This window comes from Prionailurus viverrinus, chromosome A3, assembly GCF_022837055.1.
Source record: "Prionailurus viverrinus isolate Anna chromosome A3, UM_Priviv_1.0, whole genome shotgun sequence".
NCBI lineage: Eukaryota > Metazoa > Chordata > Mammalia > Carnivora > Felidae > Prionailurus > Prionailurus viverrinus.
In genome coordinates this window covers 45,082,278-45,108,627 of record NC_062563.1, presented here as the reverse complement: position 1 = coordinate 45,108,627, position 26,350 = coordinate 45,082,278, and the positions used below count along the sequence as shown (strand labels likewise).

Sequence of the window (26,350 nt, the reverse complement as noted above, 5' to 3'; positions counted from 1 at the left end):
GAGGTGAGCCCAGGAAGCACTGGCAGCAGACAAGGGGAATGAGATGGGAGAGGAGGCAGCCAACATTATGTGCTTTATTAGTAATTGTAATCCAGTTATTACTGGGGGCAGCTGGAGCTCCACCAGCTCAACCCTGCTGGAAGTCCAAGGCATGGTGTAGAGCAAGCCTCAGGGCTGTCCCACCAGAGGGGAGGCAGCTGGGGTATTTATACACCTGTTCCTATCAGGCTCCTGGACAGCAGAGAGGGCATTAATTTCCCAGTCTTTCCAACTGCCCTGGACAAGGGCTCTGGTGGCATGAGAAAGTGTCAGGCAAAATGTCACAGGCACCAGGAGTTGGAAATCAAACAGGTAAGTGAGTGTCAGTGGGGCAGGCAGAGTGATGTCTGGTTCATGTTACATATGAAGAAACAGAGGCACAGAGATGTTAAGACATATGATCAAGTATGCACAGCTCAGCAGCAGCAGAGCTGGGACTTCAAACCCAATAGTCCAGCCTGAGCATGTGCTCTGAACCACCACATGCCTTCTGCCTTTCGGCTGAGAAATTTATCCATCCTGTCTTAGCAGAGCTGGGATGTGATGCCCCATAGCCACAAGAGAACTTTGCTAATCCTCTGTACAAACTACTCATAAAAAGCAGACCACCTGGTGTTCAAGTGTCTCTTGGGTTACATGTGAAGTCCAAATGAGCCATTTCTACTTTGTGACCTTGAGAGAAGAAGGTGACCTTTCAGGGCCTCAGCTTCCTCATCTGGAAAATGGGATCACTCACAGCCTCCCAGTGGGATTGTTGTGAGGATAAAGTGAGATCCCACTTGGTGAGCATTTCATATGCACCTGTCACCTCATAAATGGGCAAGAATCATTGGCTCCCTCTTTCCTTTTGAATGTGGCCTTGGAATAGGGACACCAGGTTTAGCGATTCATGCCCATTTGGGTTTGTTTTCTTCTGTGTTAACTGTGGTTTACTTGGTTTGAAATGAGAACCAAAAGTGCTTTGATAAATTAATTGAGAAGCTGCCTGGTTTCCTGTACATCTTTCTCTCTCTTGTGCCTTCTTACTTTTCCTCAGACCCTCCCACCCATAGATACAAAGGCAGAAGATCTGAAGCCCCTGGGTTTTCCTGCCCCGAATTTGCTGGTGTTTTGTCACAGCCGCACTGTGTCCCCACCTAACAGCTCAAACTCACAGATAAGCTGAACATCTTGGGCAGTGGTATGTCTTTCGGAGCAAGAGGAAGTGAGAGGTGGAGAGCCCCCACAGCCCCATTTCAGATGAGGAATCATGAGGGATGAAGGGTGGATTCGGTTCATTGCTGACAGGTTCTGGTCTACTAATTGTGAAGGCCTGTGTCACACTGCTGTCCCTACTCTGCGTCTGTCTATCCAGGTCTCTGACATCCTAGCTTGTCACACTGGCCTACAGGTGTTTATGGACAGGTCTGATTCGATCGGTTGGTACTTGGGCTCCAGAGATCGTTAAAGAGTTTGACTCTTACCCTGCTTGGGATGAGTTTTCTAAAATGCTTTTCATCACCTTAAAGACTCAGGCAGCTTCCGTGGGAGCACCCCTGCTTTGCCCTCCCTTCTTCGTTCCATGTTCTCACTGAAGACAACAGTATTGCAGCCCTCTGTGCCTCTGTGCCTCTCCACATGCTGTTCCCTGTGGCCGGTGGGCTCCTCGCCTTTCCCAACATGGATGGATTCCCGTGCAGCCTTGCCTGTCCACCTCCTCCCCACACCCTGGGTCCTTGGAGTTCTCTGTTGCCTCTACTGTGGCATAGAGCAAACTAGACCTCTCTCCTGTGAACACCAGACCTGACGGTTGGTTGTCAGGTGAGCCAGCTGCAGTCCCTAGCTAGAGGCCCACAGGTAGCAGGTACTCCAAAAGTGACTTCTGAATTGAATTGAATTCACTGAATTGAATTGAATTCACCCTTCCTTTGGGTGGCTACATGAAAATTATGCTTCTTTTCTCCTTACCCCTGCAGAATATAGGAAGCATGACTCTGGCAATGAAGCCATCCCCCAGGTGTGGGGCAGCCAGCCCCATCCCTGCAGGGGTCTCCTGTTGCCCTGCAGGGGTGTTCTCTAATCTGGGTTTGCTTTACATATGTGAGCAATGCATGCTTCAGCCCATAAACAATAAATAATAAAGGATGTTTTATCATTTACAGGAAGGTCTCCCCAGCCTAGCAGAGATGGCACCAAAATAAAGATGGCAAGCTGTGGGGTGGTGATTCCCTTAGGTTTTTGTTCATTTAAAAAAAATTTTTTTTTCTTTATTTATTCTTGAGAGAGAGACAGGGTGTGAGCAGGGGAGGAGCATAGAGAGAAGGAGACACAGAATCCGAAGCAGGCTCCAGGCTCTGAGCTGTCAGCACAGAGACGGATGTGGGGCTCAAACTCACGAGCCACGAGATCATGACCTGAGCCGAAGTTGGACGCTCAACCGACTGAGCCACCCAGGTGCCCCAGGTGTTTGTTCATTTTGATGGGCTTCAAGGAAAGGCATTATGCAAAAATATAGGTAATGGTTTATGCATAGAATCTGTCTGACTGATTTCGGTACCTTCTAGTAAAGGGCCAGCAAAAACAAAAGCAGTGGAGAAGAGCCCAATCTTCCTTACTAAAAAATTCTAAATAATTGATGCAGCTCCTCTGGCCTTGGGGAGGTAGAGCTGAATTCTAACCTCATCCCTTGGGTGTGGACAGTGCTTAGTGTCCTGCTCCTGCAGAATAGAGTATGGAGGGAAGGGAAGGGCTGGCATTTAATTTTACAGAGCAGAACTTGATCTAGGGTAAGTCTTGTGGAGAGCAGGCACCCCCTGGTAGGGTGACTTCACCACTGTGGTCTTCTTCTCTCCTCATAAAATGGCCCCAAAAGGCAGTGTAGTCACCCTGGGTGGTGTGAAAAGCTCTCCAGATGAGTTGGTTCACTCCCACTTGTACCCCCGCTTGACCTTGCTAAGCTTTTGTTTCCTCATCTCTAAAAATGAGGTTAATAAATGGGACCCCAAGGCATTAAGGGGATTTAAGGGGATTCTCTGCATAAAAGTGCTCCATAAACCCTCAAGAACCACACACCGGCGAGGGATTAGGGGGACTTTCACTTGCTTCTATTAAAAACACAGTATGCATTTAACACATACTCTTGGCCTTGACAAAAGGAGGCAGGCTATGAGTTCTGGTTTCTAAAAAGAAGCCCCAGGGCTTGGACGGTAAGTAAGAGTCTCCAAAGTGGACACCGTCCTCTGAGAGGTAAGGTGGAGTGTGCTACTGTACTGGCCTGTTCCCTGTAGACAGACTGGGTAAGCGAGGCTAGCCTGGGGGTGGGTCCCCGGATGGTGAGGGCTCAGTCTACATAGTAAGACAGCCAATCAGGGCATCCTGTTGGTGGGAGTGGAGTAGTGGAAGACATGTCCAAGCCTCAAAGATTCTGATGCCTCCATTTCAATCAATGTAGCCTCTCAAGTGTCCCCTTGTTCATGCACTCAATTACTGTAAGATTCTTTTGCCTGGTGATGTTTCCTGCCTGGGAAGTACTGATCTCTCTCTGGAAGATTCTCAGGACATAGTCAGAAAACACTCCAGCACAGACATCTCCATGAACCTTATTTTGTGATGCCATCTCAGTTCCCATGTTGCTAACGGTGGGAATTACTATCAGTACCCCTGCACAGAGTATTATGGAGTTGGAGACTCCTGACACAGATCCTTAACTCCAGAGTTGTGACCCTTCTCTTAGTTGATATAATTAACCCAATTTTCGATGCCCTAAGGTAAAAAATGTACAACAAAATATGCCCCATGGAAAAAAGAGGTACTTCCTGCTGGGGTCTTACATTTAAACTAATTTTCAAAACTAATACATTCTTTTTACATGTTGCAAGAGGTCAATCTTTCTCCTTTCTCTCTACCCTTTGCTAAATGTGCAAGGACATTCACTCCATGCAGGAGATATGGTCACATGGTCTAGATCAGAAGTCAGACTTGAGGTTCTAATCAACTTGGCATCAATATGCCACTCTGGTGGCTCTTCAACTGAAAAAGAGGGGCACCTGGGTGGCTCTGTCAGCTGAGCATCTGGTTCTTGACTTTGACTCAGGTCATGATCCCAGGGTCGTGGGATTGAGCATCGCATCTGGCTCCATGACAAGGGGGGAGCCTGCTTAGGATTCTCTCTCTCTTCCTTTGCCCCTCTCCCTCACTTGTGCTTTCCCTCTCTAAAATAAAAGCATAAGAATTAAAATTAAAAAATTAAAAACAGCAGATAATAACTCAAGGGCTTGAACCAAACTGTGAATTAAAAATTAAAAAAAACCAAGAGGCACCTGGGTGGCTCAGTTGGTTAAGCATCCAACTCTTGGTTTCAGCTCAGGTCATGACCTCATGGTTCATGAGTTCAAGTCTCACATCAGGCTCTGCACTGACAGTGTGGAGCCTGCTTGGGATTCTCTCTCTCTCTCTCTCTCTCTCTCTCTCTCTCTCTCTGCCCCTCCCCACTCACTATCTCTGTCTCTCTCAAAATAAATAATTAAACAAAATAAAAATTAAAAAACAAATCACACTAGATATTGAAGCTTGAGACAGATTCATGAAGCAAAGTAGTTGTAATTGTTTAACTCCTAGAGAGTACTTCAAACCCCCTTTCTTATTCTGCTATGCTCACTTTTCAGTATTGTTTCTCTATTTAAAAAAAAGCACATGAATATAAATTGAATTTAAAGATACTTTTTCTTCAAACAATTAAAATGCTCTTTAGAGAAAATACATGTTTTACTATATAGCAATTAAATAAAGCATAACCATTATTGTCCTGTTTTTTTTTGTTATTGACTTAGGAATACAAACACCTGGGGTGTTTTTGTTGTTGACAGTTGGTGGTGGGTTGTTAGAATGAAATAACAAATTTGGGATTACTGAGATTTTTGGAGTTGGACAAACTTTGTTTTTCTTGACACAAAACTTGAAAACAGAGGGCTTTCCCAAGATTAACGTCAAATCAGATATAAAAGTTCTTTTACTTGAATAAAATCAAAATGCTAACCACAAAAATGCAACAAGTTCTGCAGAGTGGAGATTTCACGATCAGAAATTCTGAACTAATCTCTCCCATTGGTTGAAAACGACTGAAGCAAGAGTGGTACCATGTGGGAGCTCACCAATGAGGAACACATGTTGGAGTAATAAGTAATGTCATACCCTCTCTACACTTGACACACCAGTAATGAGTATATCTCACTGTCAATGAAGTTACTGATCCCAGGGCTTTCTAGTAAGACCTGAAACTATGTGCACTTTTTGTTAAAGCATCTGTTTGTCCTTTCATGTACTGCTTTGTGGGGGTGGGGGAGTGAGGGTGAGTGGAGAGCTATCCAGAAGGGAAACCATATGTGGCCCTGGAATGAACAGAGACCTGACTTCCCTGGGAGCCCACCACGTCTCCCCCCTCATTGGCTTCGTTCTCCAACCAGGAGAGCAAAGCTGATGTCAATCAACCAATATTTATCCAAGAACCTCTACAAGTCAGGGCTTTTGGGTGAGAGAACTTTAAAGAGTAGTCTAAACAGGATGCAACTTTTCCATAATAGGACACAAGCATTTGGAGTGGCAGGTTGTGTGTGTGTGTGTGTGTGTGTGTGTGTGTGTGTGTGTGTGTGTTTTGAGACTGACTTATGTATCATTTTATCCTTATCTAGAAAGTGCCGACTTCAAGGGTTGGGATAAGAATATATGGATAAAGTGGCACTGGGTGAGAGCTACTTAGTGTCTTCCTTGGCTTTTCTCTAGGCAACTGAAGAACCACTCTCTGAAGAAGACAGATTAGCAACATCTCCATATACTACGTGTATACACGCATGCATTCGTATGGTCATTTTTCACATATGAACGACAGCTCTAATTCTACGTGGGTTAAGCCAGTGAAATGCCTCCTCCAGCTTCCTTGATTCTGGGATGGTCATTCTGTAAATGCAGGTTTTAAATGTAAATTCTCACCTCCTAGTTCAGAGCTAGCATCTTCAGAAGTTGTGGGAAAGGAGGACAGGACCAGACTGGCATTCTTGAAAAGCCTTAGGAGTGTTAGTAGACACCTGTTCAGAACAATCTTGAGGGTTGGTATTCCAGAGATGGCATTCAAAGTGAATCCATTTGGAGTGAATACATTAAAAGTGAATTACTTCCCTCCAGAAAGTGAGATATGGTGGGAATAAGCAAACAATGGAGGAAAGATCTGGGTTGAATCCAAGCTACCCTACTTACCAGCAGTCACTACAAGTCACTTTTTACATCATGGCCTCTGCTCTTGAATTTGCAAAACATGAACAATATCTACATAAATGTACCAACCTTGATTTGGTTACAAGGCTCAAAGGAGTGATTATATTAACAAGTCTATAGTAAACCAATGAGCACTTCATTGATGACTATGTAAAACAGACAATTAGATAAGTCCACTTTTTTGTCAGAGTCCTAAACTAGTAACTTACACATTTAAAGGGATCAGTTTTCTGATCCTTAGGGTCACCTCTTTCTCTGCATTTGAACTAGTGTTGAGTTTCTCAGGTTAACCTCTGCTCTGGTTTACCTTTCTCTTAATTTTAAAAGCCCAACAACACATTTATTGTACTTTCAAAACTGAATGATGCTTTCATTGGGGAAGCAACATGTGATGAAGTTCCTGCTTTAATGCAAAAGTTTAAAAAACCAAAACAAACAAGCCAATAAAAAAGTGGGGCAATGCTTAGTTGGCCACACCCACACCTCCATACAAAATTTTAGTCTGAGCTGCCTCAACAAAGGGCTAGCCTACTCTTCCAAATGCTGCACCTGCTGGTTACTAGCTGGTGTGGCCCCTGGGACAAAGGGCTCCACCTGGCAAAGTCCTGCATTCTCCACTCCACAGGGGATGCTGGTGCCTGTTTCACCAGGGCGAGGTCAGGACACGCTTACATCACTTGGACAGAATCCTGGCTCCTATTAGAGCCTCCATAGATGTCAACATCCCTTCTTGTCATGACTTTAGATTTTAAATTAAAAGCTGCATCTGTCCAGAGCAGCAAAGTGTATGTTTGTTTTTGGAGAAAATGAACGCTTGTGCTCTGGGAGCAAATATCATATCCGAACTTCACTTCAAAAGAAGCCACTGGGGACCAGTACTTTGGTTGGTGCTTACAATCTCAGCGGGGAAGGAAAAAGAGGAAGGGAAGGAAGGGATGGCCCTTGTTCCCTGGGGAGCCTTGTCTCTGTGGGCTGGTTGGCGCTGGGGCTACATAACTCAGGGCTGACATCAGCGCCTGCCTGGCTCCCCCCACCGGACACCCCCAGAGGAAGCTTCTCATGAAGGTTTAGAGTCCCTGTTAATATTGCATCTGAACTGGTCTCCCCTGAGAGGTGGGCTCTGGTGGGATGGGACAGGATGGCCTGGTGGCTATTCTGCCTTCCCCTAGAAACCTTTTTCAGTTCCAAGCACACCACAAGGGCACATTCCTTCCAGACTCTCTCCTCAGCAACACCCAGCTCTAACCCCGCCCCATCAACCAGGCTCAAACCCCGAGAAAACAAACAAGGCTTTGATTCCTTTGTGAGAAAATCAAAGAGCTGCTGAAACTCACTTAAAGGAGAAAGAGACAGAGACAGAGACAGAGACAGAGACAGAGAGAGAGTCCACTCTCTACCACATACTGTTTACTACTTTCAACAAACAGACCCAATCAGAAAGAAGAAATCTGGGTTTAGCTTTATGAACTGCCTGGAAATAATTTGGTAGCTCTTTCGGCTGTGGCTGCCCAGTGAACGAGCCACACTGAAATTAGCCCTTTAGAAAGAATCTTCTGAAATTAATAAAGAAAAAAAAAATCCTTGCAACACTCTTACCCTGGAAAAAAGATGCCTTGCCAAATTCAAATTTTTCTTGGCCAAAGTAACTATTAACAATTCAGCCCTTCGATGAGGTTATAAAGAAAATATTTCCCCTTGACTTCGGAGAAAACACCTTTCATGTGACCTCCAAATATGTTACTTATTTGAAAGGTACACAAACTTGTCTTTTTTTTTTTTTTTCTTAAGTTACTCCCAAACCGTGTCACTTAAGGAATTCGCTGGCATCAGAAGCCAGCAAGGCGGTTACCCTTTTGGGAGAAGGGTGACAGGGTGGTGGTCCCAGGGGGGCTTCTGGTTGTGGGTTCTGTCGTGCTTACTGAGCTCTCACTTGTCACAAGGTGTGTTCACTGTGGACACTCCTCCAGCTGCACACCTGTGATGTCTGCACTCTTCTGAACATACACTGTACCTCAATGAAAAGTGTACTACCCAAACAAAGCAGAAAAAAACACTCTCTCAGAAGACAGCACACATATCTTTCCAGGCATGTACTGCCTGCAGAGATGCCCTTTCAGGAAACACTCAGCACACACAGCACAAGACCAGGTGGGCAATTGGACCCTCGGAAGGCAAATTCTACCCCTGAGCAGAACCGCTCTGAGGTTCCCATCAGGGGCTCCTTGAAAACTAGCAGGCAGGTAGCAGGAGTCAGGTATAAGGTGAGGTCTGCTTTGAGAAGCTCAGGTCCCATTCAAATGGGTGGAGGGGGTGGAGTGTGTTGTTTTGAACTCCAGAGAAAACTTCATCCAAGATCACTGCCATTGGACACAGTGTCCTGTGAGGTTACAGTAGTTTTTGTGTTTAAAAAGAAAAAAAAAGGCAAAGTGGGGACTTACCGATTTGGTCTTCGGGGATCAGCGACTCGATGGGGGGGTCCAGCTCTGAGCTCTGAGACAGATAGTTCTTCACCTGGGTCATGAACTGCCGGATGGTCTGCAGCATGTCCGTGCTGGACACGTGGCACTCCTTGTTCTCCTGCAGAAAGCTCACGTAGTCCTGCACCAGGCAGCCGAAATAGGTGCACTTGTCCCGGGACAGCTCAGCGATCCTCCTGACCATGCGCTTCTCGGGGGTCATGAAGGAGCTGAACACCCCGCTCATCTTGCGCAGCTGGGACTTGACGAGCTTGGGCAGCACGAAGGAGCTGTTCCTCTTCTTTTTGGACTTGACAGGGGGGGCCATGGTCTCCTGGTCGCTCTCCTCTTCGCAGTCCTCCAGGCTGCTGTTGGTGTCCGCCTCGTAGCCAAACAGGGGCATGCTGCGGTCGAACTCCAGCGAGTCGGAGGAGGAAGTGGAAATGCTCATGTCGCTCAGCCTCTGTCTGCCTCCATGCCACGGGGGCCGTGATTCAGGGCCGGCGGCCCTTGTGCAATCCTCCGGAGGCTCCGCAGGCGGGGCCCCACCTGGCCCGCCAGCTGTGCCCGGCCCCGGCTCCTCCGGCTCCCGCTCCTGGCCAGGACGAGGCCGGCCGCCGGTCAAGGTCTTTGCGCTGCCTTCTGCCTCGAGAAAAGAAGCCTGCTTCTTCAGCCGGGGTGGAGGGATGGGGGTTGGTTTCGTTCCAAGCAGAGCTACGTTCCCATGTTTGTTATGGTTGACTGTTTCTGGCATGCTCGCCTGGGTTTCAGTCCTGGACAGCTGAGGGCTTGTGTGGAGACTATTAATAGCGGGTGGCGGGGGCCTGGGTGGGGGGGACCGAGGCCTCTCGGTGCCATTCGCGTTGGGAGTCCTTGTGCAGGGCCGTTTCAGGCCTCCACTGAGGTCCTGGCTGTGCACTTTCAAGAAAAGAGGATTAATAAAACACAGGGCTCCGTTGGTCTGGCTGCACTCCAGCTCCGAAGGCGTCCTGGTTTTTATAGAATGCACTCCATTTATAAGGCAGAGCTGACGAGAGGCAGGACAAACACCGTCTGAGGAGAGAGGCCTATGGGGAGGTGGAGGGTTTGGGGGTTTGTTGTCAGCTGGAGAGCTCCAAAAATCTGAAAGTCATTATCAGTGAACACAAGAATGTAAATACAGTACTCTTGGGCCATTCCTTCACAAATTAAAAAAAGCACACTTGCATGACAACACACGTCTTTCAAGGGGGAGGTGCCACACTTGAGTGTTTTTTTTCTTTTTCTTTTTTGCTTGGACTGCATTCCCTTTACTGGAAAGGGTGGAAATGCTGCCAGGCCCAGCTGTGGGCTCACAGGAAGGCTCAAGGGGCTTTTCACCTTCAAAGCCCTTGAGAAATGGCTTGGCCAACATACAAAGCCAGCCCAGCCTTTCACAGGTAAGGAAAGAAAGAATTGGAATTGTTACAGTGTAAGCCTGGAAAGGACCACGGAGCTCTCGGACACGCTTAACAAAAACTGAGTCTCCTCGCAAAGCAAGCCACCCTTCCCAATCTACTTCTCCTGGAGGTGCCCTCTGTGGAGGACCTGGCAGTTCCCCTTTAATGGGCAGGACCAGCAGCTGGGCCTGGGGGATGTTACACAATCTGCTTAGGGTTTTACACGTTCAGCATTAAAACCCCAAACAGAGGAAAAATACACTCATGGAACCCATCAGCAGAAAAAAAAAGGACAGCAGGCCGATGCAAATGCTAAGTGCAAGTTCAACCATTTATCTTAGCGGTTAGCTGCCTGTACTCTGCAAATCCTAGCCCTTCTCACCGTGGCTTACACACCCAACACTCTTTGGCACAGTGCACATGGCTTACTGCAGCTGTCTGTATGGCCCATGTCACCTACACATGGGGCTCAGTTTTCCGCACGAATCCAGGGAGGCAGTGGTGGTGATAAATGTTACCTGCTGCTAATTTCCATTTGGAACAGGTTTATTCTCTATAGCTCTGCCTTGTGGTGTTTGCCTAAAATGTATTTTTTTTTCCCCTATGGGCCCAGAATGGCTGATCATGGCGGACAGCGAGGAGGCTGACGTTGGGAGCCCTTGCCCTGCCCTCTCTGTTATAAACATGCTTGATATTGTGGCCCAGTCACCTGCTCTTCCTCTCCTCTTTGCTCTGTGTCGTCCAACACAAGAGCCAATGGTCACCTGTGGCTAGTGAGCCAACGCGACAGAGGGCTTCAATTTTAAATCACGTCAGTCCATTTAAGTTTAAAAACAGACATGCAATTCAATCACTGGAAAACTGTTCAATCGTTTTGGAACTTGGGTATGTGAATGCAGTTTCTCAACTATAAATTTAATTAGCTCTAAATACAGATTGCGTGTTTCTGATGAAAATTTAATGCCCCAAAAGAGATAAGGATAACACAGGCTGGATTCAAACATTTAGTATGAAAAAAAGGAATGTAAAATATCTCATTAATACTTGTAAAGTATATTGATTCTATGTTGAAGTGACATTTCATATATATTACATTAACTAAAATAAACTATAAAAATTAATTTTCACCCATGTCTTTTTCATTGTCTTTAACAGAGCTACTAGAAATTTTTAAATTACTCATTGGCTCACCTTATATGCACTTCTATTGCCCAGTTTGGGTCTTGGTGGAATGGTTTCCACCACCTTTGGGTCCTTCTTAGGCTTCTACTGACACCACTGGTAGACTTTATAAGGCATAGTACACTTAGCTTCCACATGGACTATAAACCTGGGTAGTGGGGGAGGGCAGCTATGGACATTATTAACCTTTGACCCCTCATTGTGGAGCCTGGCCTGCCACATAGCAGATCCTCCAGAAACATTTGTTGGAAAAACAAATAAATGAGCCACAGAGTTTTACAAAGTGCTGTCTCTTCCCAAAATGAATAATGTATACATTGGCCGTTACGAATTGAGTATATATTAATTGGACATCATTTGCTTCTATGGTCAGTGGCCATGGAACAAGGTGTTCTTAAATTTGTCTGTGCAGGAAGCTGACCAGGATACTTCAGTCCCTCAGGCCTGCCACAAAGTATACTCTGCACACTGACCACAGCACCAGGAGTTAAGTGGGTGGAGGTCACCAGCGAAAACTGACACCTGGTACAGGTCTTCAAGAGGCTTACAGTCTAGCTGGTTATATTAACTGAAATTCGGGAAAAGTTTTAAACCCTCTCCAAAAGGTGTGTGAAACACCATTGCAAGAGATGGCGTAACTTTTCAGAAGGGACACATCAGACAGGCCTCAGACACATGTAGCAATTCTTTCAAAAGAATCTAAGTTTGAGAAGGGAATCTGAATCTCCCTCCAGGCTCCTCATAGGCTCCAGGAGTCCCAGGAGTTGCATTTCGGAATCTCAAATTTCCATTCAAATATTATGGCCTGGTTGTCAATCTTTTGGAAGACTGAAGCCCTAAAATCTTAAGAGAATTTCCCCTTCCAATCTAGGGGGGACACTTTTTTTTTTTTTTTTTGGCAAAAGTTAAACCCACACAAATTCCTCATGGCAATGGGACGAGGAAGTGAAACTGGGTGAACTGTACATCCTGATCCATCATCAACCACTGTCCAGAAGCACGGTATTGTGTTCAGGGGCATTGGCAAAGGAGCAGGAGGGGGAAGCAAGTGTCCAGCTGGCCAGGGCAAGGATGCATGGCAGGATAAGGGACATGGCCCAGAACACCAGGACCAAAATTGAACAAGAGAGGAAGTGAGACAGATGTTAGTCTAGATGTCTGCACGGTCAAATTCCTCAAAGCACAGACGTGCCGTCAATGCCCGTGTGTTTCTCCGGAACAAAACTCATGCACGTGAGATGTACTGTGCTATTTCCTTTTCTGTCAAGCACAGCCTTTCCCCAGCAAGATGCCACAGAAAGGAAAGACATGACCCATTTGAGAAGTTTATGTTCCATTAGGACCGGGACACTTAGGGTAGCTGAAACTCATTGATGGGAGCTGCTGGGGAGGTGTGGGGGTTACCCAGATAAACTGAGCGCTCCCCTCTGAGAGTCAGTAAAATGTCTGACTTAGAAAAAAGAATCTCAGCAGGTGTGATTCAGGGCCAAGTTTTGCCATGGAGATAGGGATTATTTTTCAACAATGTATCATCAGCCAGCCTAACACTGACTGTGTTCCATAGATTCATTCCAAGAGAGACCTGGTCAGGGGGACACACTTACTTAGTCCCAGTTGGGCTAGTTCTTCAAGTTGAGCCTCCGTCTTGGCTGTTGAAATGGCATAAGGCAACTTCAAGGTGAACGGCAAAACGTCCCTGGTTTTTCAAAAAGAGAGTATTTGTAATTACATGTCTGCTTTCTATCTCTAGCATTTCCATCCTAGAGATGTTTTGGCTTAGACTGAAACGTCCTAAGGAGACGCTACATCATACCTCATACCTAACCAGAACTTGTCTTTACTGGTGACAGGACTGCAAGATGACTATTCTTTCCTGTAGTAACACAGTCAGGACAGGCTGAGAGATAAGGCTGCCTGGTTTCAGTATCTGTAGCGAGGACCAAATTTCCTTCCTGGGTGGCTGAAATGTATCTAGTGTTAATATCAGAATCGCTACACTGGTGGATCTTACATACATACATGTAAAACATTATACACTAACTTGTTACATGTTCTGAAAACTGGGCCCCAATTCATTGGGCAGAAATGTGTCATCCTAAACCATGATTTATTATTCCAAGTCCTTACACAGGGCAGGTTTTCAACCACCATTTGTTGGTTTTACTTTGACATCTTCTAGCTAGAGTCCATGAAACCTGCTTTCTGTGCTGAAGACAAAACTTCCTCTTGTGTTTTAAGGTAGTGCTTCCCTATCTGTAACGTGTACACGTGAAACCCTCGGAGTCTCGTTTGACTGCACACTCTGATTCAGGAGGTCTGGGTGAGGCCAGAAGTTCGGCATTTCCGCCATGCTCCCAGGCGATGTTGCTGCTGCTGCCCCTGCACCAAGTGTTGAGTAGGGAAGCAAATCTAAAGGACTTCATGGAACAACCCTGCCCTCAAGCAGCATGGCACCGTGTGTAGACCACGCATTCAACATCACAGACTAACAGGCCCAACAGGAAGGTGCTGAAAGAACTTTCCAGGCCCTGGGAGAGGGTCTGGCATGCATAAAGAATAGCAAGGAGGCCATGATGCCTAGGGTGGAGTAAGTGAGGGACAAAACCTGGAACTTCTGCCTGTATTTTGTCTACTCAAGATGTTGTGAAAATCTCCATTGAAGAGAATAACTATCCCAAACAACAAGTTGTTTACCATAAGATTAGGCAACATTCTAACTGAATCAGATTAAATCTGGATGACTTGAGAATTTTGGAAACCCCTGAAGCTGTTGACAATGAATAACAAATTAGTAAGGTCAATGAAAAGAGCAAAATATGAATAGAATGTGATTCTTGGCATGGGCTGTAATATACTGCTCACATAAATACTAGTAATTGGCAGTCAGGAGGCTGCTCTTTCCCGAGGTGTCAAGGATGGGTCACCCCCTGCTTCCAAGGACCCTACTGTCTGCCTCCAAATGTTGCGAGTACCTTCTTCTACTTGTTCACTTGCATCTGTCGTGGATGAAGCAGGCAGAGCCTCAGGGGATGGCACTGTTTGTTATAGCTGCTGCCTGACCCCGGAGAGGTGATGACTCAGATTATAATCTTAAATGAAGATTAATGGGAAGCAGAACTTTGTACTGTCAAAGCAGCATATAAATATATGTTTCTACGGCTATACAAACTTATTAAAATCTTCTTTCTTTAGACAATTTGGGGAAAGACACATATGACGAAACCAACCTATGTTTACCTTAAGCATTTCACCTTACCCAATCCAGTACCTGGAGCCTAAACATCACATGGCTGGTTTTGGTTTTTCTTAATGGCATCTATGACAGGAAGCCACACCTGTCATTGCCTAATGGGTAGTCTTAGACTTTGATCTCCTGGAAAATTAGAGCCCTCTTCCACTGCACCAACTAAGGGTATAACATAGCATCTCACAGGGGTCACTCCCCACAGGGTCACTTCCCTCTCATTAAGGAAAGGAACCCTAATTCTAAAACTTGTATAACAGAGAAAATAAAGCCATCTTAGGTATAAATGTTTTACCCAAGAGTTTTAGTACACACGTAATCTACTTTTGACCCTTGCTCTATATGTTGTATTTCTAAACGGCAGGAGACTAACTTTATTGAGCACCTCCAGTGCACCAAGCCCTGTAACTCATGTGGGACCCACACAGGCCGTTGGAAGAAGCTCTGATATCCCCCATTCCATGGATCAGGAGCACAGGAGAGCACAGAGGGGGAGGTCCCTGCACCCACTCACAGAGCCAATGTGGAATTAAGCAACCCGGGTGCACTGGATCCCAAAGTCTGTGGAGCTGTGCCATACAGTGGCAAAATATGGGCTCTAGCATCAAGGCAGGCCTGGGTTCAAATCCAATATTTGCTACACATTTATTGAATGACTGATTGTAGACAAGTATCTCACTCTCTGAGCCATGGTGTCTTCATGATCCTAATTTCAGGGTTGCCATGAGGATTAGAAATAATGTATATATGGTCCCTAGCACAGATATAGAAAGCCCCTGAAATTATAATCGTACTTAGTAAGTAATAATTAATAATTATTATTTCCTCTAGCTCTTTGCTACTCAAAATGCAGTTGTAGGACCAGCAGCATTGGTCTCACCACCTAGAGACAGTTGGAAACACAGACCACCAGGTGCTGCCCCAGACCCCCCAAATCAGAGTCTGCATTCTAATAAGATTCCAGGTGATTCCAGTGTGCATGAAAGTTTACAAGGAAGTGCTCTCCACGACACTGATTATGACAAACTGACAGGGAGCTACTAGACATTGGTGACCAAGGTTTGCTCTCATTTATATCCGCAGCTCTAGTCTTCAGTGTGTCCCTCTGATGTGGCAAACTACATGCTGATTGATTCATGAATTCTCTAGTCTAGTGCACCTGTGCAGATGCATTCTGGGTGAATACCAGGGCTGACAATCCAACCACTTTCTCTACATGAATATACTCATGTACCAACTAGAACCAACTAGAACATTTCAAAAACATTTGGTTAAGACTGGGTCAAATCAATTACTGATTACTAAGAACATTGACTTGGGTAAACCGAGTAACATAGAACATTAAAAGAGAAACAGAAACACCAAGAACCTTTGCATTTTGAGGGAAAAATTAGAGAAATGAATCTCAGGTCACCCTGATCATAAAATGTCAATGTTGGGATTTTTCCATAAGCACCTTATATCGGTATCATGCTTTGTAGATTAAAGAAGGTTTTCATGTGCTTTATCTCCTTCAACCATCAAATGGCCCTGGACAGCAGGTACTCCAGCCTATTATGAACACTGAGAAGAGAGATGGTATCTTTTGTGTGCTGATGCCAAATACTGTTTTATAGGTGTAATGATCTTTCATGACAGGAAAATAAACAAGCTAACTATGAAGAGTAAGCATTGGCCAACTTCACCTCTGACTAACATGTTAGTGTTGAAATTCACTTTCGGGAACTAGATGGCCTCAAACCAGTTCAGGTGTGGGTCCCTGGGGAAGGTGGGGACATCTGCACCGTCCTCTTCTTTTCTTTGGGCAGCAGATCTCCATCCTTGCACAGGCCAAGGGCTGTTGGTGGTGTCCCCTCATAGAGCTGTGTCCAATTCTAGATGAAATCCCCTGGTTTCTTCCTCCTGGTAATCAACCCCTGAAAGTGCTTCCCCACCTCAGGACATTAATTATGTGGTGTTGCCAACCTGGTGACTTCTAGGGGTCAATAGCTCAGTGCCTTCCCCTGGGAGGGTCTAGTCCAACAGGTACAATAAATGTCTCACATGAGAAATAACTTTACCCTTAAATTAACATAAAGGAAATGAACCCCAAATAAGCCTCTCAGTCTCAAAGTGTGATGGCTGTAAGACATGATCTTTGGAAACAACCTAGTCATGCATGCCTGACTGTGCTCTATTGGCTGCAACAGACATACAGAGAAGGCATAGAGGCCAACTGAGCTCCACTGCCTACATGGGGGCAGTGTCAATCTCTGCAGATGAAGAGTATGGATTCTTAATCACCCAAAGAATACTCAATTTGAGGACACCTGGTTGGCTCAGTCAGTTAAGTGTCAGACTCTTGATTTCAGCTCAGGTCATGATCTCACAGTTTGTAAGTGTCCATGCTGACAGCAAAGAGCCTGCTTAGGATTCTCTCTCTCCCCCTCTCTCTGCCCCTCCCCCATTCATGTGTGCATGCATATACCTTCTCTCAAAATTAAATAAATAACCATTAAAAAGAAAAGAATAGTCAGTTTGAAAAACTATTATGGCTAGGAAGAAAAAAGAGAGAAAGACTTCAACAACTCACACACTCCCCACACTTATTAACATGGTGATTTTTGGCTTAATTACTTGTAGTCTAACACAGTTGCTTTAGTTATGAAAAGGACATGAGCACCAAATGGGCCTGTAGGACAGTGATGCAAGGTTTATGGGCTGGTTTAAGGAGCCCGTATTTCTAGAATGAACTACATCCCTTGAGGGTTTTCAGAAACAGTATCAGGGACATTTATTTATTTTTATTTTTTTCAGAGAGAGAGAGAGAAGAGGGCATGAGTGGAGACAGACAGAGAGAATCCCATGAGGGGCAGAGTCAGGGCGGGGGGAAGGAGAGAAAGACAGAGAGAAGCAGGGCTCACCTGATGCAGGGCTCGTGCTCACCCGATGCAGGACTGGAACTCATGAACTGTGAGCTCATGACCTGAGCCAAAGATGTTTAACTGACTGAACCACCCAGGCACCACACATTATCAGGGACCAGGTTTGCACCATGGGTCCCTTTCTGTGTGTGCATGTTTGCATGTATGTACATGTATGTGTATGTGTGTTTGTTTCCCCTGCTTGCTGGGTTGAGGTGAAACGAACCATAGGGACAGTTTGAAGACACATACATATTAATTTGGAGGGACTGGCGTAGTTATTTTGACCAGTAACTAATCCTTCCAGGGACATCGAGTCAGCGGCAAGCCTCCCAGACCCCTCCACCCTGCTTTAATCTAGAAACCCCAGGGCTGTTTATATTGCACACACCAAGCAGGCACTAGAACTCCTAAGAGGAAAGGAGGCCTTACCTGCTGATGCAGTAGAAAGCAATGAGCCGGAATAAATCTGCAAAACTGATTCCTGAGCCTTCCAGGGAAAAGGCTGGAAAAGAGAGAGTTTGGAAACCAGCTGAGTGTCCTGGAGCACTGTTCTGGGAAAGGAAAGGCCCTCTGGTGTTATCTGCTGCGTGCATAGGACCATCTCTGAGCTCTCAAACCAACTACCGTGTGGCTTATCAGATCCAGCTGTGAGGAGGATGTGTGTCAGCCAGAAACAGGCCAGTAGAGTCCACGGCCTAGAAGTTCAGCCCCTGACTCACTGGGAGCACGTGCTCCAGTGCTTGGTAAACAGACCGGCGCAGGCTCAAAGTGTACAACTATCTTTTTTCTTTTTTAAATTCAAACACAAAGTTGGTCAGCGGGCAGGGGCCAGTGAGGCTGGAGGGAGAGGCCATTGGCACACAACAGAGCTTGGTAAACACCCAAGCCCCCACCACCCTTGACCTTCCTAGGTTGGCCCTCCTGGGACACACTCCTCTTTGCCAAAACAGGCCACCTCTGGTTAAGACACAAGGCAGCCTGGAGGAAAACAGAAGGTTCCAGTAAATTAGTTTTTAAATTCCATGTGAAAGTTTCAAAAACTCACTTACTTAGAATGCCCCCACCCACTACCACTGTCACCACCAAGGGCACAAGCCTCCTAGGGAAGATGTTCTGGCAAGATGGTGTACCATATTGCACATCTTCCAAATGGCAGGGCAGTGAGTGGATAACTTCAAATACTTGTGTATTTGCCAACCACTCCTCATGCCAGGCTGGCTGAAATGCCATTCAGACAGTCTTGCAGAAATATTCCAAACATCCTCAGCTTTGCGAAGATTTCCTCATTTCCTCAATCAGATGAGTTTTTCTCCCAATTGCCACACTTCATATCCTCATTTATGTTGCTTGCTATTTGCTTATGTTGTATTATTTTGATTGTTTAGTATTTCTACAGCACCCCCAAAATATACCTATGCCTCTACACACATACCATGACATAGACAGAAACAAAAAAATACACACATGTGCACCACAATTTAGCAAGTTAAGTAGGAAGAAACCGACTTGGGGTAGGTTAACTTCTCTGAGCCTTGGTTTTCTCCTCTGTACAGTGGACAATAATAGTACTTTCCCTGTCTCCCCAAAGGGTAGGAGTGGAAAGGGAAATTTAAAAAATGGAGTAATTCATGTGAAAGCAGTCTATACAAATATGAGCTGGTATTTATTATTAAACCATATTGTCCAGACGTTATGACAAAATATTTATGTTTTCAGAGCAAGTCCTTCCTTTCTCAATCTACCTCCGTTCATAGAGAAGCAAGGCCCTGGCCAGGAAGGGGCCATCATGGTGAGACCAAGACCTGTGGTAATTATAGTCAGGTTAATGCTTTGCTCAGACCAGCTCTTTCAACCACTTTAAGTCCCCCAGATAGGAGTAGGGAATTGATCCGAGTCTTGACACAATAGAGAAGAAAAATCTTCAGCCAGGAGGAATCTAAGATGAACACCCAGAAAGCAGGAAAGTATAAACATTAACTGTACTTACTGTAGGGGAGCAAAGAAGGGGCTTCCAGGCTAACTTATCATGCCACACTTTGGATATTAGAAGGGATTTAAAAACCAGTTAGATCTGGGACGCCTGAGTGGCTCAGTTGGTCAAGCATTTGACCCTTGGTTTCTGCTCAGGTCATGATTTCACGGTTCATGAGTTTGAGCCCTGTATTGGGATGTGTGCTGACAGTGCAGAGCCTACTTGGAATTCTCTCTCTCTCTCTGCCCCTATCTCGCTTGCACACACACACACACACACTCTCTCTCTCTCTCTCAAAATAAATAAACTTAAAAAAAAATTAAAGGGCCCCTGGGTGGCTCAGTTGGTTAAGTGTCCAACTTTGGCTCAGGTCATGATCTCCCGGTTTGTGGGTTTGAGCCCCACGTCAGGCTCTGTGCTGACAGTTTAGAGCCTGGAGCCTGCTTCAGATTCTGTGTCTCCCTCTTTCTGCCCCTCCCCTGCTCACGCTTTGTCTCTCTCTCAAAAAAAATTTAATAAACATTAAAAAAGATTTTTTTTAATTAAAAAAAAAAACAGATCTATCACTTGTTGGCAAGCTGACTTTCAAAAGCCACCTCAGCATGGCATTTCTTTACTTAATATTTAATCGTTTTTAAAATGGAGGGCTTGAAATCTATCTTGTGATTACCTCCTAATGCAAATAAACTGGTATGAACTATGCACAGGTCACTGACTGTGGAAGTCTTTCGTGGCATCAGTGCCCTTGTGAAGCCTGGAGGAAAGACATTACCAGGCCCAGGTTTACAGAAGAACCTGAGGTTGACCACAAAGAGGCTGACAGGTTTCACTTCTGCTAGAAATGTGTCCTCTAGACTTCCATTAAGGCCATTTGGCTCAGTGAGACTATGCACTCCAGGTTGAGTATAATCCCTTATTTGCCCTTAAAATGACCTCAGTACCTTTGGTTTTTCAAATGCAGAGACTGAGGCTTGCTTAGGTGTAAATCAAGAAGCAAGCAAAAATCCTAGTCTCAGTCTTAACGTTTATTTATTTTTGAGAGAGAGACAGAAAATGAGTGGGAGAGGGGCAGAGAGAGAGACACACACACAGAATCTGATGCAGGCTTCAGAGCCTGAGCTGACAGCACAGAGCCCGAAGCAGGGCTTGAACCCATGAGCCGTGAGATCATGACCTGAGCTGAAGTCAGGAGACTTAACCAACTGAGCCACCCAGGCACCACCACCCCGTCACCCCCAAACCAGTTTCAGTCTAACTATTGAGAGAGTCAACAGGCTTCCAAACTTATTTCTCCTGGCCTTCACTCCTCAACTTGCTAACCTGTGATTTCAATGGAACCTTCCCCTTTGGAGCACAGATTCACTATGGATCCTTCCTTGGAAGTTGGCAATACATCAGCATTGTGTGTTCCCTTTTATGTTTAAAATGTGTCCAGGGGTGCCTGGGTGGGTCAGTTGGTTAAGTGTCTGACTTCAGCTCAGGTCATGATCTCACAGTTTATGGGTTCAAGCCCTGTGTCAGGCTCTGTGCCGACAGTGTGAAGCCTGCTTGGAATTCTCTCTTTCTCCCTCTGTCTCTCTGCCACTACCCACCCCCTCCCGACTTGTGCTTTCTCTCTTTCTCAGGATTAAATAAATAAATAAATAACTAAAGTGAAACGTGTCTTCCCAAGACTTCACATTTTCAATGATTGCAGAATAGCAAAAAGAAAACCAATTCTATTGAACACCACTCTCCCTTCAAAACTTCTGCCATTTGATTTTTTCGGAGGGTTGGATTCTGCCTCTGATTAGCTGCATTTCATAGACGACTGAACAGTGATCGTCTGGAGGGAACACATCCACTCAAGGATTATTCACAAGATGTGCAGACACGTGCTGTAGCATGAGAACCCATAAAAAGGCCGAATCACTGCAGCCTGTCCTACAGGTTAATCATCAGCAAACCTAGGAATCAAATCCATGCTCTACTTAACTGGAAGGGGGCCAAGAAAGACAACCTGCCATATGCCAGCCAGTAGGCTGCATAATTTGTACATAGGTTGTTTAATTAAACTGTTAATAGCTCTCTGATGTTATGATCACCCCAATATACTGATAAGAAAACCAAGGCTCCTAAGGTAGGCTACCTGCCCAGTCATCGAGTGAGTAAGTAACAGCACCAGGATGCAGACTCATGTCTGTCTGTCTCAAAGGGTAATCTCCTTCCACTTCCACTTGTTGGGGAGACCCGAGGCCCTCCCATCAACCAGGATTTAGCCATCAGGTGACTACTCACTGTATGTGCTTTCCTTTATGGAAAATTCCTTGAGTGGGGCTCCAAATTCACAGGGCAGGCGAAGTGAGAGGACTTTCTTCTGCATTTTGGTAGATTTACGAACCAGGAAGATCTAGCAGAGGGAAAAGAAATTCAAGCTTAGGAAATATCTGGAAGGTCAGAACCTGGACATACGATTTCCTGCACACCTAATGTCCATGACTAGAATGCCCTTCATAATGAACATGTCCTGCAAGATTCAACCCAGAACGCTCTACTGACAGCAAAAGGGACTATCAAAGAGCATGCCCCAGATGACTTCCTTTGATAACTGGCTTCAAAAGAATCCTACTTTCCCTTTGACAGAACCTTCTCCATGAGGCTATGAGCCCCCTTGGTCTACAGAAGCATTTTCAGTTTGGTGATTGTCTTACAGCACATGTTAAGTGTGCTCCAGCCCGTGTCTTATTTGGGCATCACGGTTGATGACACCCAGATTCTAAACACAGGTAACATGACTAAACCACAGGTGGTGAACTGGGAGTTCACTGACTAATCTGGCTCGTGGGTGTGTTCGTGATAGAAAATTAAATTTGTTTCTAAGAGTGAAAAAGCAGTTTTGGTTGTTTTTCACATTAAAACCAGAATTTCTAGCTTCTCTTGGAAAACAGGATGATATGGCAAGGCCAGGTATGGTGACAATTGCTGGAGATTAAAATGGCTGCCCCATTAGGGAGCAGGAAGGTGTGCTCGAGCGTCACTACAGCCAACACTGGAGCTGCAGGCCTGTTTACTCCTGACTCACCCCATTTTGTGACAGTCTTGCTCCTGGTTCTAATACTGCCTTCGGATGCATGCTTTATTTTATTTATTTATTTTTAATATAATTTATTGTCAAATTGGCTAACATACAATGTGTACAGTGTGCTCTTAGTTTTGGTGGTAGATTCCCGTGATTCATCACTTACATACAACACTCAGTGCTCATCCCAACAAGTGTCCTCCTCAATGCCCATCATCCATTTCCACCCCCCCCCCATCAACCCTCAGTTTGTTCTCTGTATTCAAGAGTCTTTTATGGTTTGCCTCCCTCCCTCTCTGTAACTATTTTTTCCCCTTTCCTCCCCCCCATGGTTTTCTGTTAAGTTTCTCAAGTTCCATATATGAGTGAAAACATGATATCTGTCTTTCTCTGACTTATTTCACTTAGCATAATACCCGCCAGTTCCATCCACGTTGCTGCAAATGGCATGATTTCATTCTTTCTGATTGCCAAGTAGTATTCTATTGTGTATATAAACCACATCTTCTTTATCCATTCATCAGTTGATGGACATTTAGGCTCTTTTCATAATTTGGCTATTGTTGAAAGTACTGCTATAAACATTGGGGTACAAGTGCCCCTGTGCATCAGCACTGCTCTATCCCTTGTGTAAATTCCTAGCAGTGCTATTGCTGGGTCATAGGGTAGATCTATTTTTAATTTTTTGAAGCACCTCCACACTGTTTTCCAGAGTGGCTGCACCAGTTAGCATTCCCACCAACAGTTTCAGATGCGTGCTTTAAACCAGCCCAAATCCCAGTGCTGATCTCAGGCCACCATCTTGGCTTCCAACACTGCAGAGGCAAGTACGCCATGTACTTCTATGCACTGCACAACTCCAGGAGGCACTGATTACCTAGGCTACAAATCAAATAGTGCTCCCTGGAGCATGCAGTGGGGCAGCCGGCTGAGTTCTGGTTCCCTTCTGTAGTACACGGTCCTTCTCCAAGGATTCTATCCTGTCTTATTTCTTTAGCCACTTCTTCCTCTGCATTTGGACACCATGGTCTCTGCTCCCTGACTATTATTACTATAATAATAATAATAATATAATAATTATTATTATTATTATTTAACCTTATCTTCGCTTCCTTCTGTATATCTAGTCAATAGCTCCTAAGAAATTTTATCTGGGTGGGGGGTGGGGGTGGGGGTTGAGAGGGTGGCTATGGGGATTGGGTGTCTTTTAAGGAGGGAGTTGGGAAACCCTTTGAGTTCTCTCTGGTCCCCCAGCACCCATGGGGAGGCAGTCATAGAATAGAATACATATAATAGTCACTTCTGGAAGTCAATGTTTCTGGGACACCCTAAAACTGAAACAGATATTTCCTAAACATTAGGGGGATTAAAAAAAGCCCAAAGCATGGCTGGGAGGGCGCTGATCATTGGTGGAATCGAAGTATTATTCTCTTGTGCAGCTGGGAATCTCCTTGAGCCTTGGGGTTCAGGGAGAGTACAACCTTATTTCCTGAATGTCTGCAGCTTTAGAGCAGGGGTTGGTAAAGTCGGCCTGTAGACCCAATCTATCCTGCCACCTGTTTTTGTAGATAAAGTTTTATTGAAACAAAATCCCAGTCATTCATTTATATGCTGTCGATGGGTGTGTCTGCACTACAAGGCAGGGGTTGCGAGAGATTGTGAGAGGTTGTGACAGACAGTATGGCCCACAAAGCCAAAAATATTTATACTCTGGCCCTTTACAGAAACTTTGCTAATTTCTATCATAGGAATAAGGGTGGCAGCACCCCAAGGACCCATGCCTCCACGGACAGACTTTCAAATGTCCTTTCCTCTCACACCTGCTTTTCCTTCTCTTCAGCATTCTTGCTCCTGGTGCACTGTGGCCTCTCCTGATCTGTGTTTCTCCTGTCCTCAGCCTGTCATCAGCCTGCCCCATCTCATCAGGCAGGTCCTGTCCAGGGATCAAGTAGGTGGACAGATAGAACATCCTGCCTGACTTGTTCCCCACAAAGTCTCAGCAGGAATGGACGTGCCCAACACTGGGAGGGAAGCTGGGCAGAGTAGGGAATTGTTGCCTAACAACAGGGCAACCTCCCTCTCCAGAATTTCGGTGCAGAAATGCAGGAGCAGACAACTCAACCTCCAAAAGAGGGGGCCCCACAGACGTAGGTCTGATCATACAGACCCAGATTACAGGCAACAACCTGGTGTGCTGGCCAAGGAATTTTCCACAAAGATGATCAACTATTGCGCCTAGTCACCCTGAGCATGTTCCAACAGTCCCGTCTGTTTCTGTCTGTTGAAACAAAGACTCACTTAGCGGTCAAAAAATGGTAACAGACAGGCTCTTGCTGATAGGAAACTCAAAAGTTTGTTTTTGTGCTCAATTGCTACAATATTGTCAACCAGCTACCATGGAGTTTTTTTTCTTGCTTCTCCATATATTTCTTAGTTTCTGTCTCTTGTCATGAGTTGTTCCAAGTCTTACTTTATCTGTGACTTATTGTAATTACCCTTTTTTGGGAAGTAGACATTGTACACAGGTGACCTCCAATATAATCTCTGTGATGGTGGAAACATCCTATATTCTGCACCATCCTATATGGTAGACTCCAGCCATCTGTGGCTAGTGAGCACTTAAAATGTGGCTAGTGCAACTGAGCAACTGAGTTTTTAAATTTAATTTAATTTTATTAATGTAAAGTTAAACAGCCACACAGGGCAAGTGGCAACCACATTGAACAGCACCAGATACACCAATCACCAAGTGATATTTTGGGGGGAACCACTATAGAGTCATGGAGTGGTCTTGATTAAGAGATTGGTATTGGGTAGGAAGTAGCAGAAGAAACATAATTGGACAGTGAGCCCCATGAGAAGCCACTGAGGAAGCCCAAAGAGAAAGAGAATTACACATCAGCAGCCAGAGTAGGCAAGTCTACGGACACAGAACTTTTGAACTTTGGGTCCCCAGTTGGATGGCTAGGCCCTGGCAGGGTTCCCAGGCTCAGAATGAAAACAGCAGGGGCAACTGAAGACCCTATAACCAGGCTCATTCTCAGTGTTGAGGCCCAAGAAGTCAGCCCAGATGCCCTGTTATCCTGCTGAGTCCTAGACCTCCCTGGGTAACTGAGCTGATGAAGACAGAAAGACAAACCATGAAGGGGCTCTTTTCCTTGGAGCTGCCTCCATACTTTCCACAATCTCCTTGCATTGCAACCCAGGTATGCACCAGACACCATGCTCCATAAAGCCTGGGAAAGAACTTTCTGGAACTCCAAGTCTTTCTCTTTAAGAAAGCAGCAGCCCTGCTTGTCTCAAACTGTTTCCTTGAGATTCTGAGTCTTACCCCTGGAGGTTGGGACCGAAGGACTTCGGCTGCCCCCTCCTCACTCAGACTCAGCTGCAGCCATATTGGGTGGGTGTGGAGAAGCCGGTCCAAAATGCTGAGTCTGTTGGAGAGGCTGTCATAGCCAGAGTCCCAGGGACAAGTCTTCATATCCTTTTCTTCAGAATAGCCATCGTCCTTGTGTCTTACCATGCTAGGAGAAAGAGAATTGGCAGGTGTCAAATGGCTGCTGCCCTGTTTCTCTGCCAAGGAGACCATTGTGCAGTCTCTAGGCTATGCCTGTCGTAGCACATACCCCATCTTTTCATCTCCACCTCACGTGTCTTCCTTCCAGCCTGAAAGCTTTCTGAGGGCAGATGCCATATTAGCTTTCACTCCGTATCTACAGTATTAAACAGAATACTCAACAGATCCAACAGACCTTCTATTTCTAACACAGTTTTCAAAAGCTTCTAAACATCCTGAATGCTGTTGGGTCTGTCTTCTGGCATAAACCAT

General features: G+C 45.4%; 1 protein-coding gene across 7 annotated transcripts in view; it reads right to left on the bottom strand.

The window, feature by feature from the left end:
• RIN2 (Ras and Rab interactor 2) overlaps positions 1-26,350 on the bottom strand; it is a 242,644-nt gene that overhangs the window by 36,179 nt on the left and 180,115 nt on the right. For 6 of the 7 annotated variants that reach the window (XR_007151168.1, XM_047854170.1, XM_047854172.1 and 3 more), the window contains 5 exons: positions 25,853-26,045; positions 21,741-21,852; positions 17,921-17,993; positions 12,946-13,037; positions 8,724-9,863 (listed from right to left, as the gene is read on the bottom strand). Coding sequence is in view for 6 of the 7 variants with exons in the window: in XM_047854170.1 (XP_047710126.1) it covers positions 8,724-9,863; positions 12,946-13,037; positions 17,921-17,993; positions 21,741-21,852; positions 25,853-26,045 (1,610 nt within the window). In the remaining variant the exon portion in view is untranslated. The remainder of the gene's footprint in view (positions 1-8,723; positions 9,864-12,945; positions 13,038-17,920; positions 17,994-21,740; positions 21,853-25,852; positions 26,046-26,350) is intronic. The other variant, XM_047854176.1, reaches the window with a different exon arrangement.